Here is a 13,747-nt window from a genome sequence, read left to right on the forward strand (position 1 = left end):
CCTTTCGCATTATAATGGTTTAAAAGGAATGGAAAAGAAGCAATTCTAGAGAAAGAAGGAGATAAGACAAACACTAAGACAAAGTCTTTGGTCATGGCCCTACTTTAAAAAAAAATGATTATCCATGGCACCGCAGAAAGAGAGATTGAGAATTAGGACACTATTTACTATATTTACAATGTCAGCACTGAGATGTCACCACCCTCGTGTCTATGCTACGTCCATTGTCAAGTCTTCGTTGCTAAGGGAAGTATAGTAGATAACATCTTGTTTTTTCTAAGCGGTTAAATTCGCAGAGGTTTGATTTTTGGAAAAGATTTCAAACAAGTGGTTTTACCGGAAATAGTTGTTACGACTAAAAGGCAAAAGAAGACAAGAAAGGTAAAGAATTCGCTTCAAACAGGAAAAAGTAATAAAAGAGAAAATCGTTAGGAATCTCAACAAATCCTGAACTTGAGACGTGTTTCTCTTTCTTAGGTAAAGGGTACGAATAAATTGAGACCCCGCAAAAATTAGGTCCCAACTCTGAAAGTCCACGTTGAGATTGCAATAAGACGGCAAATGATGTGCATGAATAGAGTAAAAGCATCTTGCCAGAGGGAAAAGGAATATTCATCAGAAAGCATAAAATAAGAGAGAGCATAAGTGTTATTAACTTGTACCAAGTAATAACCCGAATGTCCAGAGAGACGTGTACAAGTAGTCAGTTGAATTTACAAATCCATAATGTCCATGTTAACAGAAGCAAAATGCTAGATATCTTGCCGGTCTACTAACATCCAAACAAACAAACGACAAACCCAATGTATTCCCACAAGCGGGATCTTGGAAGGATAGTGTGTACGTAGACCTTACCCCTACCTTGTGAAAGTAGAGAGAGGCGGTTAATGATAGACCCCTTGGCTTGATCTACTAATATCCATCCTGCAAAAACTTTCTTCAGGAACTTCTGTATCTCTTCTTGAACATCATTTCTCAATGTGTTAAAGAATTTACTCCTAAAGAAATGGACTACACTCTAGAAAAAGAAGAAAGATATACTGAATATAGGAAGAGTGCAAAATTGGATATCATATTGCTAGGTAGCTGAGTAATAAAGGCCTAACTTCGTCCCAAGAGTATTATTAGCATCAAGAGCCTTTCACGGCTAATTCTCAGAAGCCAGACTCTACTCTTCTTTTAGATACTGCTGGCGCTTACGGTAGAAAATGCAGCCCAAGGATGCCACAAGCCCCACGAGATAACCAGCTATAGCTCCATAAGTCACAGAAATAGGCCATTCCTACATGAAAATACCAATTGTCATGAATAATAACTTACTAAAACATTTTCCAATCCCATTGAGAGGTCCGCAATATAGAAAAACCAATCTTTTCAGAAGCGCATAACCAAATTATAAAAAGGACGTCTGCTGTCACTTCTAAAATCTAGGAAGAGAAAATTCATAGTATGACGGAATTAGCATTCAAGCACCAATGGAACCAGTGAGTCGCTGATTACCGTGGTCTTTTTGACTGGTAGTAAATGCAGATTAGTCAAGCAAAGCTGCATGCACCAGCTACTAGCTGGCACATCTAAGATATAGAAAATTACCAAGCGCTAACTAGAACTAAGACGCAACTTGATATAAACAAATTTATGAAACACTCTTGGTATAAAACTGCCTCCCTCTTTCATTTTTCATCTTAAATGCTATTGTTTCCATTTATCTAACACGTATAAATGATGTAACATTTGATAAATTTTTTGAGCGAGGAGGAAAAACATAAATGACATTTTGATGGAAGATGCACTCATTTTGTGGCATAATTACTTAGCTTTTATTTTTATCTATACAAGCATACCAATCAAGAAAAAGAATCAAATTCCATATCCCTGTAATGGACGTGTATGCTCACATGACAAAAACACAATAGGAGGGCATAACACCAAAAGGTGAAACAACGTGACTGAAAAACAGATGATTATGGGCAGGGTATCCTGGGAACTCCTTGAATCAGGATATAACACGAGCTGTTTTAGTTTATTAATAATCCTAGCATGGCACATGGAGATCTTGTTCACAAAGCATACTTAAAGTGGTGACCCTTACTCGAGTGAAGAATTTTACAGACAGCAATGCAATCTGATCTTACCCAGGGAAAAAGGCGCCACAGAGTGCCTGCCTTTTCTCTTCTCTCCTTTTGATCACTTTATCTTTTGCATTCATATTGATATAGCGGGATTTAATACTTTATTATGGTAAATGATCTATTAGCTTAGTCTCTCTAAAAACATCATTTAGCATATTCTCAACACCTCTCATTTAAAGATATGGTTCCCTTCGAAGTGTCCCGAGAAACATAAACAGGTTTCCAGCAGATGTGTGTGTGTGTCTTCCATAAGGGTCACTAATCTGGGCACCGATGAAGTGGGAACCCTCTCCAAGGAAGCGTAAAAAGAATGACAAGAAAACAGGACAAACAACTCCATATTACCTTCGTGCTATCAAACAAATCCAAAGAGAGTGTGCAAAAAAAGAGCTTATGTTATGAATAGAATTGTACTTAGAGTGAATGTCTATCTTTTAGAGAGTTTGTTATTTTGTGGCTAAGTCATTTTCCCTCCTATAAACAGAGGGGCTTTACCCCACTGTAAATCATCCCAAAATTAATAAGAATTCCCTCTCTTTTCTGTGCAATATTGTTCTTCTTTTATTGTTTTATTTCACGTTAACAGCACGAGACTCTATTGTCTCAAGAAGCTCTTTGAGAAGACTAAGGTATAATTTTTCTCCTCTTTTAATTATGACTGATATTATGAAAACAAAGTTCGTTGCCCTTGAAATTTCGGACTAGAACTATATGAAATGGGTGTTGGATGCTGAAATCCATTTAGATGCAATGGGTCTTGGAGACGCCATTAAAGATAAAAATAAAGCATCTACCCAAGACTGTGCTAAGGACTTGATTTTCTTGCGTCATCACCTTGATCAAGGGTTGAAAATAGAATATCTCACAGTCAAAGATCCACTTGTTTTGTGGAATGACTTATATGACAACTAAAGTTGGTCACTCTTCCACAAGCACGATATGATTGGGCTCATTTGAGGCTCCAAGACTTTAAGTCTGTTTCTGAATAAAATTATGCGATATTCAGAATTACTTCTAAATTGAAACTCTATGGAGATAGTATCACTAACTATGATATGATTGAAAAAACGTTCACAACGTTTCATGCTTCCAATATGGTCCTGCAACAGCAGTACAGAGAGAAAGGTTTCAAGAAGTACTCTGAGTTGATTTCTCTTTTCCTTGTGGCTGAACGAAACGACTTGCTCATGAGAAATCACGAAAATCGACCCATTGGTTCTACAACATTGCCTGAAGTGGATGAGGTGTATTCCCATTATGCTAAGCGTGTAAAAGGTCGTGGCCCTATTCGTGGCCGTGGCCATAGCCATGAAAGAAATTTTCCTGGTGTTAATCATCCCCAAAGAAAAATAACCACCCAAAGTGGAAAGGGAAAGATGAGAAGCCAAAAGCATAGGGTTCAGAAACTGAATGTTATCGTTGCGTGGAAAAGGGCACTGGGCAAATATTTGAAGGGCGAGGAAAAAGTCAGATTATATATCGCTTCCTGAAGGGTCAGATTTATCGCATTTTAAAAAAAGAAAAGGTTCAAATGTTGGAGCTCTAGAGAAGTCGTTCGGCATTGAGAATAGAAACATCGCCGACAAAATGGTAGCCCGCATGTTCTACGCTTCAGGTTTATCTTTTAATTTTGCCAAGTCTCCTTATTTTAGAAAGTATTCAGAGTTTTTGGCAAAGACTTCTATACCCGGTTATGTTCCGCCAACGTACAATAGGTTAAGAACTACCCTTTTAGCTCAAGAAAAAGCCCATATTGATAGAAAATTGCAACCTATTAAGGATGCATAGAAGAGAAAAGGGTTGTCTATTTGTTCCGATGGATGGTCGGATATTAAGAGGCGACCATTAATAAACATAATGGCGGCTTCTAGTGGTGGTCCAATATTTTTAAAATCAATCAATTCAAGTGGTGTTGTGAAGGGTGGAGAATATATAGCTAATTTGTTCATTAAATCAATTGAGGAAGTTGGTGCAAGTAATGTTGTTCAAGTTATCACCGATAATGCAAGTAATATGAAGCTTGTCGGTTCTACGATTGAGCAAACTTATCCACATATATTTTGGACACCCTGGGTTGTTCATTGTTTGAACCTTGCACTAAAAAGTATGTGCCAACCTTTCAAAAAATCAACTCAATTTATAAATTGCAAATGAATTTTAGATTTGATTGGTGAAGTTAGTAGCTTGAAAATTTTTGTGTTGAATCATGATATGGCTCATTCTCTTTTTCAAAAGCATTCGGCGTTGTCTTTGTTGAAAGTTGCCGAAACAAGATTTGCATCTCATGTTGTCATGACTAGTCGTGTTCATCAAGTGAAAGCATCTTTGGAAAGAATGGTAATGGATGATGATTGGAGAAATTATAAGGGAGATAAAGTGATTGAAGCTAAAACGCGTGAAATTAAATCCCTTGTAATGAATGACGAATGGTGGGATAAGATTGAGTACTTTTTAAAGTTTACTGAACCAATTGTGTCTATGCTTAGAAGTGCCGATCTTGATGCTCCAAAGTTGCATCTTGTTTATGATATGTGGGATACAATGATCGAAAAGGTGAAAGCAATTATCTTTGAACAAAAGGGAAATGATCTTATTGTCGGGCAATCGAACTTTTTTGATACAATTCAAGAAATTCTTGTTGCAAGGTGGAATAAGAGTAACACCCCTTTACATTGTATGGCACATTCTTTGGTACAAAAATAATACCATGAATCATGGCTTAAAGGGGAAGGCGATGGGGTTCGAAGGCTTGCTCCAAATGAGGATAGAGAGATTTCCTTAAATAGAGTTAAATACTTTCAAAGATACTTTAAAGATTCAAATGATCTAAAACAAGCATCTTTGGAGTATGGAGCATTCGCAAGTGGGAGTGGTTTCTTTAGTGAGCCTCATGTGGTTGAGGCTATGATGTATGAGGAGCATCTATCTTGGTGGGCTAACCATAGTGTAAACGCTTCACTTTTGCAAAGCTTGGCGTACAAATTGTTTTCACAACCGGCTTCTTCTTCTTGTTGCGAAAGGAATTGGAGCACCTATTCATTGATCCATAGTATCAAAAGAAACAAGTTAGAGACTTCAAGAGCGGAATATTTAGTTTTTGTGCACTACAATCTTCGCTTGCTTTCTCGTCAAAAAGAAAAATATACAAGTGGCCCAAACAAGTATTGGGATGTGGGTATGTCTATAATCTATGTTTACTTGAATTTATATTTCCTTTAGTATTTTTTTATTTTTTAAATCATTTTTATTTTAATTTTGCTTTAGGCGGAGATCGTTTTGATGTTGATGAAGCCACCAATGATCTACTTGACTTATCAATAGATGAACCTCAACTAGAAGGAGTCATATTTGAAGAAGAGATCGAAGATGTGCAAGAAATTGATCTTGAAAATATTGAGGAAGAATGCTAAATGTTATTGTTCAATTGTTAAAACTTAGTAGTTGTCCTCTCCTACTTTTTGTTAGTTTATATAGTTCAATGTTAATGTAACTTTATATGGGAAATGCTTGAATGGTGATTGCAATTGTAGTTTATTTTTGCCTTTTTGGTGTTCATACTTATTTTGATTGACTTAATGAGAATGGCTAACTCTTTGTAATTTGTGACTTGTGAAAGAAATGCTAATTGCTAAATGATACTTACATCTTTTATTCTCTATGTTCATGTCAAGGTCATGTTCTTCGACAAAAGCAGTAAAAGCCTAAAAGGTATGTTTTCTTTATCTTTATATATCTAACTCTTTTACTTATGTAATTATATGATATCTATTATGTTTTAATATACTTTGTGTAACTTGTAGGAGAATCTGAGAATGGAAGAAAATCAATGAAATCGCGCCTACAACTTGAGAATAAAAAAGAAATTCACACTTTACATGTTATAGGTAAGTATTCCATAAAATTTCTCATAATTTAGAGATATTTTTATTTTTGAATTATTTTTAGCCGGATCCCCGCATCCGTGTCGGTTCTAGGATCCGTATCCCCGAATCTTAAAATTTCCATCTCAAAGGATCCGACCTCTAGATCTGCACCCGTGTCAGAGCAACTTAGCTTGGATGTGGCATACTTCTTTGAGCACCCTGATGGAAAAATAAACCACTTGATTGGTGATGGATCAGTGGTTAAAGATGATTGAGTAGTTTGATTTTTATTTTTACCTATTCGTAGTAGCTAGTGAATAAATATCATGTAATCACAATTCTTTACATGATTAGTAGTAATTGGTATCAATTAGTATTATTTATTTTATGGGATAGTGTTAGTTCGTTTTGATTAAATATAGTTTTATGGGATAGAATTAGTCCTCTTTAAAATAATGCTTTAGCTTGCTTAGTCTTCTCAAAACAGAGTATCCAAATTGATCAGTTTGCTTAATATCCGTTTTAAAACGTGTGTTAAATCATGTTACATGTAAAACTTACATTATTCATACTTCATTACATAATCTGTTATGATCCCTTGTTACTTTATCCTTACGTGTTCTTACTTCCAAGAACATACAGTTATGATTTGCGATATATTTATTATAACAACAAAATGATACTTCAAGTTACTAGTTTTGTAACAACAATTAAAGGGGAAAAAAACGTATTGTTATTCGTACTAATGTTTATTCATATATTTCTTTTATATGTCAAACTATGAGAAGCAAATATGGATATCTCTCAAAGCAAACTTGGATCAAAGTTCAATTGTAAAAATATTTGTTTAATTGATTCATGTACGACACATACAATATTCAAAGAGAAGAAATATTTCTCTCATTTAAGTATTTGTAAGGCGGATAGTACTACAATTTCTGGTAGTAGTAATCTAATTGAATGCTCTGGAAGAGCTACTATAACTCTGCCTAAGGGAACAGTACTTATCATAGAGAATGTTATGTTCTCCTCCAAGTCCAAGAAGAACTTGTTGAGTTTTAAAAATATCCGCCGAAATGGATTTCATATTGAGACAATAGATGAGAATAATCTTGAATATCTCATCGTTACCAAAAATGTCTCTGGCCAGAAGAGGGTTATTGAGAATATCCCATCTTTATCTTGTGGCTTGTATTGGACAAGAATTAGTGCAATTGAGGCACATTTTATCGTAAACCAAAAGGTCACTGATTCCAATACTTTTGTACTTTGGCATGATCGATTGGGACATCCTGGATCAATTATGATGAGACGAATTATAGAAAACTCAAATGGGCATCCATTAAAGAATTTAAAGATTCTTCTAAATAATAAATTTTCTTGCACTTCTTATTATCAAGGCAAGCTAATTATTAGACCATCACCAACAAAGGTTGGGTTTGAGTCCCCTGCGTTTTTGGAACGTATACAAGGGGACATTTGTGGACCTATTCACCCACCATCACCAACAAAGGTTGGGTTTGAGTCCCCTGCGTTTTTGGAACGTATACAAGGGGACATTTGTGGACCTATTCACCCACCAAGTGGGTCGTTTAGATATTTTATGGTCTTAATAGATGCATCTTCTAGATGATCTCATGTGTGCCTATTATCATCTCGCAACCTCGCGTTTGCAAAATTAATGGCACAAATAATCCGATTATGGGCACAGTTTCCCGATAATCCAATTAAGTCTATTCGACTTGATAATGCTGCTGAATTTTCATCCCAAACATTTAATGATTATTGCTTATCAATTGGGATAAAAGTGGAACATCCTGTAGCTCATGTTCACACTCAAAATGGCTTTGCAGAGTCTTTAATTAAACGTCTACAATTGATAGCAAGACCGTTACTCATGAAAACGAGGTTGCCCACTTCTGTTTGGGGTCACGCCATTTTGTATGCAGCAATGCTAGTTCGTCTCAGATCGACAAATTATCATAAATATTCCCCGTTGCAATTAGTTTTGGGTCATGAACCTAATATATCCCATTTAAGAATTTTTGGATGCGCAGTATATGTGCCTGTAGCACCGCCATATCGCACCAAAATGGGTCCCAAAGAAGGTTAGGAATATATGTTGGGTTTGAATCGCCGTCCATTATTCGCTACCTCCAAACATTAACGGGAGATTTGTTCACTGCTAGATTTGCAGATTGTCAATTCGATGAGGTATTTTTCCCAAAATTAGAGGGAGAAATTGGTGAAATCAAACGGGAAATTTCGTGAAAAAATCCATCATTGTCTCATCTTGATCCACGTGCCTCTATTTGTGAAAAAGAGGTGCAAAAGATTATCCATTGCATAAAATAGCAAATCAAATGACAGATGCATTTACGGATCTGAAAAGGATAACAAAATCATATCCCTGCAGAGAATGTTCCAATCTGTATTGATGTCCCCGTTGGATAATTTTCTAGTGTCATAGCTAATGAGTCAAAAGCACGCCTAAAACGTGGCAGACCATTGGATTCTAAGGATCGAAATCCTAGAAAAAGGAAAATAAATGATCAAGATGGCACTATGAAAGAGTCTCATAAAGAAATCCATGATTTAACCAATCCTGAGATTCATGAGGAAATCACTGAGTATGATACTCAAGAAAATAAGGAACTACCAATAAATCCAATCGATATTGAGACAAATTTGAATCGATTGGATATAGTGGTGGATTATGTCTTTGCATACAATGTTGCATCTAGCATTATGCAAGATAGTGAGGATCTTGAACCTCAATCTGTTGGATAATGTCGACAAAGACGTGATTGGCCAAAATGGCAAGAAGTAATCCAATCCGAGTTGGATTCACTTGCAAAACGTGAAGTTTTTGGGCCTGTAGTACAAACACCTAATGGTGTTAAGCCTGTTGGCTATAAATGGGTCTTTGTACGTAAAAGGAATGAGAAAAATGAGGTACAAAGATATAAGGCACGCCTTGTTGCACAAGGATTTTCACAAAGGTTTGGTGTCGATTATGAAGAGACATATTCTCCTGTTATGGATGCTATAACGTTTCGTTATCTCATTAGTTTTGATGTCCATGAAAAGCTTGACATGCATTTAATGGATGTGGTTACAGCCTACCTTTACGGCTCACTTGATGATGAGATATAAATGTCTGACGCACATAATTCAAAGTCCCGGAAAATATTTTCAATCAAATTGCAAAGATCTTTATATGGTCTAAAGCAATCAGGAAGAATGTGGTATAACGCCTTAGTGAGTATTTATTAAAGGTAGGTTATATAAATGATGTCATTTGTCCATGTGTTTTTATAAAGAAAACAACATCGGAATTTGTTGTACTTGCCGTATAGGTTGATGATATAAATCTTATTGGAACTCCTATAGAACTCCAAAAAGCAATTGATTATTTAAAGAAGGAATTCGAGATGAAAGATCTCGGAAAGACAATTATGTCTCGGTTTGCAAATTGAACATTTGGCAAACAGAATTTTGTTCATCAATCTGCCTACACAGAAAAGGTATTAAAACAGCTTTACATGGATGGAGCACATCCATTAAGTACTCCGATGGTGGTTCGATCACTTGATGTGAATAAGGATCCGTTCCGACCTCAAAAAAAGAATAAAGAGCTACTTGGTCCTGAAGTACCATATCTTAGTGCAATTGGTGCACTAATGTATCTTGCTAATACAACAAAGCCTGACATAACCTTTTCAGTTAATGTCTTAGCAAGATATAGCTTTGCTCCTAAAAGGAGACATTGGAATGGAATCAAACACATATTGCGGTATCTAAGAGGGACTACCGATATGGGCTTATTTTATGGCAACGAATGCAGTCCCGATCTTGTTGGTTATGCCGATGCTGGGTATTTATCCGACCCACACAAGGCTCGATCTCAAACAAGCTATGTGTTTACATGTGGAGGCACTGTCATATCTTGGCAATCGATTAAGCATTCAATCGTGGCTACTTTATCTAATCATGCTGAGATAATTGCTATTCATGAAGCAAGTCGAGAATGTGTGTGGTTGAGGTCTATAATACACCTTATTCGAGACAAATGTGATTTGAAGTGTGACAAACAACCCACGATTTTGTATGAAGGCAATACAGCATGCATAGCCCAAAGGGAAGATTCATAAAAGGAGATAGGACAAAGCACATTTCGCCAAAGTTATTTTTCACACGTGATCTTCAAAATAATGGTGATATCAATGTGCATCAGATTCGTTCAAGTGATAATATGGCTGACTTGTTCACAAAATCTCTACCGACGTCAACCTTCAAGAAACTAGTGTACAAGATTGGGATGCGAATGCTGAAGGATGTGAATTGATGCTCTCATCAGGGGGAGTTAATACGCGCTGAACTCTTTTTCCCTTACAAGGTTTTGTCCCAGACTTTTTTAACGAGTCAACCAAAAGGCTTATTATAAAACATGTGTACTCTTTTTCCTTTATTAGAATTGTTTTTTCCACTAGGTTTTATTTTAGTTAAGGTTTTAACGAGCCACATTACCTATTAAGTAGACATTCAAGGGGGAGTGTTATGAATAGAATTGTACTTAGAGTGAATGTCTATCTTTTAGAGAGTTTGTTACTTTGTGGCTAAGTCATTTTTCCCCCTATAAATAGAGGAGCTTTACCCTACTGTAAATCATCCCAAAATTAATAAGAATTCACTCTCTCTCTTTTCTCTGCATTATTATTCTTCTTCTTTTATTGTTTCATTTCAGCTTCAATATTTGATTGATTTCTGTTCATATCCACTCCTTGAAAAACTTTATTTTCTTCTAACCAAATGCACCACCACGGATAATTAGGAATGGATATCCGATGCTTTGCCTGTGTATCTTACTTTTATATGTGCAAGGTTCACTAAGGTGAGCAATGTTCATTGAGGTAGCTCAATTTTTCTTAAAAAGAATCGAGAGAAGACTATTTTAAAAGAGAGTAATATATAAACAAGGTCATGCTGAGCAACTTCTATATATCTTTCTATTGCAAGACTATCAAAAAAATTGTACGGTAGATTACTGAAGCTTCTGTGAATGCAATTAAGGCATTTGAAATTCAAAAACACTGCACCATAAAATGGACTACAATCTCGATATTGTGAACCTTGAGTCCGTGACAATTAGGTAACATACCTGCCATGGGCTTTCCCAATCAAGTGGCATTGGCCAAGCACCAAACCACGCTCCAATAACAGCTCCATGAGCTGGTAGACAGATCATACAGTCTGTGGACCCATTTGTCCTGCAACAACAAACATGCTAAATGAGCTCTAGTACAGCTCTTAGATATAAATATTAAATGCCCAAGGATGAGGAAATGGAAATTACTTTGTTTTAGCAAATACACGGTGCCAATCAGTCCATGATGAGCCGAAGACACAAGCCACTGGTACAAACTGCCAAACCAACATTTATTATATTTACTTATCCCAGAAAAGAATAGAAAATAACTAAAAAAGCTAAACCAACATAGGAGAAAAAATGAACAAGGATAAAATACCAAAGCTACATCTCATTAATGTGTGATCTAAGTGGTCAAAGTATCCTATCATTTCATCAGCTTTCTGAATGTGATAATTCCCAGGATTTCCCTGCTAACTTTTCTCTTCTTTTTTTCTCTTAAAAACTTCGACCAGATTTTCTGTAACCATGAGATGAATCCACTAAACTACAACTGTTGTAATATCCCCCTGTAGCTTATAAGCCAGAGAAATCTTTTCAAGCAGTAAATAGTACGTCTTAGTAGTTAATACTTACAGTGAGCAGTGACATCAAAAGAGACCAATTAAGGGTCTTGGGAAAATACCTGTGATAAGACAGGATCAAAGACCACTTAGCATGAGAACTACGGCATTTCAGAAGCTATAACAAAAAGAAAGTAACAGAAAATCATTATAATTCGTATTAACATAATCCCAGTTAAGGTTGGACAGGACAACACAAAGTGACAACGTTTTTAGGGAGCTCTTTGGGAGCGAAATGACTGACGCGCTAGGAGTGGTCTTTAAAAGCCTGCTTTCGAGTCACCCGGTGAATTTACCAACCCTGTTCGACTTCATCGCTACGCCCCTTACCTCTTCATTGGGAGCAGGTTGACTACAGACGGTTCCCACCTAATTGAACTCAAGCTTCTTTTTATGCTATTTGGAGCGAAATTCACTAGAATTAGAAGGAGTGAATAGCTACAATTGCTTTAGTGAGTCTTAGGCCCCTAACCGGAAATACGCTATTTGGACTACAATGACTTTTGCACCAACTCTTCTGGAAGCAGGGGCCGAAACAATGCTTTAGCGGTAGGAGCGGAATTCCCTTTTGGTTTGGAAGGTTGATATAGCAGAAATTCAAGTTTTAGACCCCTCCCTATCCGTCCCATCCTAATCGACAAAAACTCATACTGGAATCCGCGTGAGAAATAAAAAGCGAGTCAATAGAATGTCTTAATTATTAATCTCTGGCGTTTTTGTGAAACCCAAAGAGCACTTAACATGCTTGATGATCAGGCAATGACATTGTCATCACATCTATTTTCCCATCCAACCTCAACTATGGCTTCAATTCATTATCCTTATAAATGACTCGAAGCACATGTACAGCATTACATACTCGAAACCAACAGGTGCTCCTAATATAGTAGCTCCCGCTGCATTTACTACGGCCCCTACAAACATGATATAACATAACGCATATTAGTAGATGAATCTTTAACAAATAACATTGATAATATGTTTCAAAACCGCAAAGGAGAACTTGTTTATAACTAAAACTAACCAGCAGGAAGCGCCAGCAGGCCTCGTCCTATAGCTTTGACGTACTGAGGGAAGCCAGAAATAATTCGAATCAAAATTACAGTAAAAAAAGTGTGTAACATGTAACTATTGAAATAAAAATTCAATAAAAAGAAGTCGGAAATAGAATTAGAATTACAGAGCATTGGCTCCTATCGTGTCGAAGGTGACTGTAAAGAAGAATCACTATTGGAGCCACAAACACCTGAAAAACTAAATTCCAATCAAAATAAGGAACATGTAAGAAAGCAAACAACAGGAAATGAATGTGACGTATATTATAATGCTTGCGGATTGAGAGAAACATACAGAAATCAGACGAAGCGTTCGCGATGGATGGGTGATGAGATCGACGGCGTAGATGTGTTCAGCTACCCAGAAAGCTAAAACTAACCCTACTCCACAGATCAGATGAAGAGTAAGAGCTTTCAATGGTGATACAGACAAAAATATCGCATTTCCACCTTTTGGATCATCCTGCTGTTTCTTCTTCTTCATTTTGTCCATATTTTTCGTTCCTCAATTCTGGAAACGAACCAAAAGCCGTTCTGTTCTTCACTCCTGGAAATTTAAATCATGAGAGTTATCTGGGCCTAAGTATACGGGCCCAAGTCTCAAGCCTTTGGCCCAACTACTCACTTTTTATATTCAAAAAATTGCACGCATGTCCCCGCGGAGCTGGTCTCGACGGAATGTATTATTTTTTACGATCTTATAGCTTGTTGCTTCTTAGTATGCAACAAAAAATACTTTTTTCCTCAACTTGAGGTGTTTGGCCAAGCTTTTTTTTGAAAAAAAAATATTTTTAGCTAGAAGCAGAAATAGTTTTAAAGGAGCAGAAAAAAGTAGCTTCTCTCTAGAAGCAGAAGCAGAAGCAGTTTTGACTTTTTTTCCTACCAAAAATACCCTTTGCAAAATATTATATATACCGAAATAACC

At 36.5% G+C, this 13,747-nt stretch overlaps 1 protein-coding gene across 1 annotated transcript; it reads right to left on the reverse strand.

The window, feature by feature from the left end:
• Positions 1-632: 632 nt before the first annotated feature.
• On the reverse strand, positions 633-13,357 carry LOC107796664 (uncharacterized). The gene is made up of 8 exons (XM_016619457.2): positions 13,118-13,357; positions 12,948-13,013; positions 12,792-12,834; positions 12,627-12,681; positions 11,781-11,829; positions 11,352-11,419; positions 11,157-11,265; positions 633-1,282 (listed from the first exon to the last, which is right to left on the reverse strand). The coding sequence occupies exons 1-8, from the start codon at positions 13,313-13,315 to the stop codon at positions 1,169-1,171; spliced, it is 702 nt and encodes a 233-aa protein (XP_016474943.1). The 5' UTR covers positions 13,316-13,357; the 3' UTR covers positions 633-1,168.
• Positions 13,358-13,747: the final 390 nt, after the last annotated feature.

This window comes from Nicotiana tabacum, chromosome 4 (genome assembly GCF_000715075.1).
Source record: "Nicotiana tabacum cultivar K326 chromosome 4, ASM71507v2, whole genome shotgun sequence".
In the NCBI taxonomy this organism is placed as follows: domain Eukaryota; kingdom Viridiplantae; phylum Streptophyta; class Magnoliopsida; order Solanales; family Solanaceae; genus Nicotiana; species Nicotiana tabacum.

Excerpts from the sequence above, each read along its gene's own strand:
- LOC107796664 (XM_016619457.2), bottom strand. The coding sequence starts at position 13,315 with ATGGACAAAATGAAGAAGAAGAAACAGCAGGATGATCCAAAAGGTGGA. Across the intron at positions 12,682-12,791 it reads CCTGCTGGCGCTTCCTGCTG|GGGCCGTAGTAAATGCAGCG; the intron begins GTTAGTTTTAGT and ends TCATGTTTGTAG. Across the intron at positions 11,830-12,626 it reads GGAGCACCTGTTGGTTTCGA|GTATTTTCCCAAGACCCTTA; the intron begins GTATGTAATGCT and ends GTCTTATCACAG.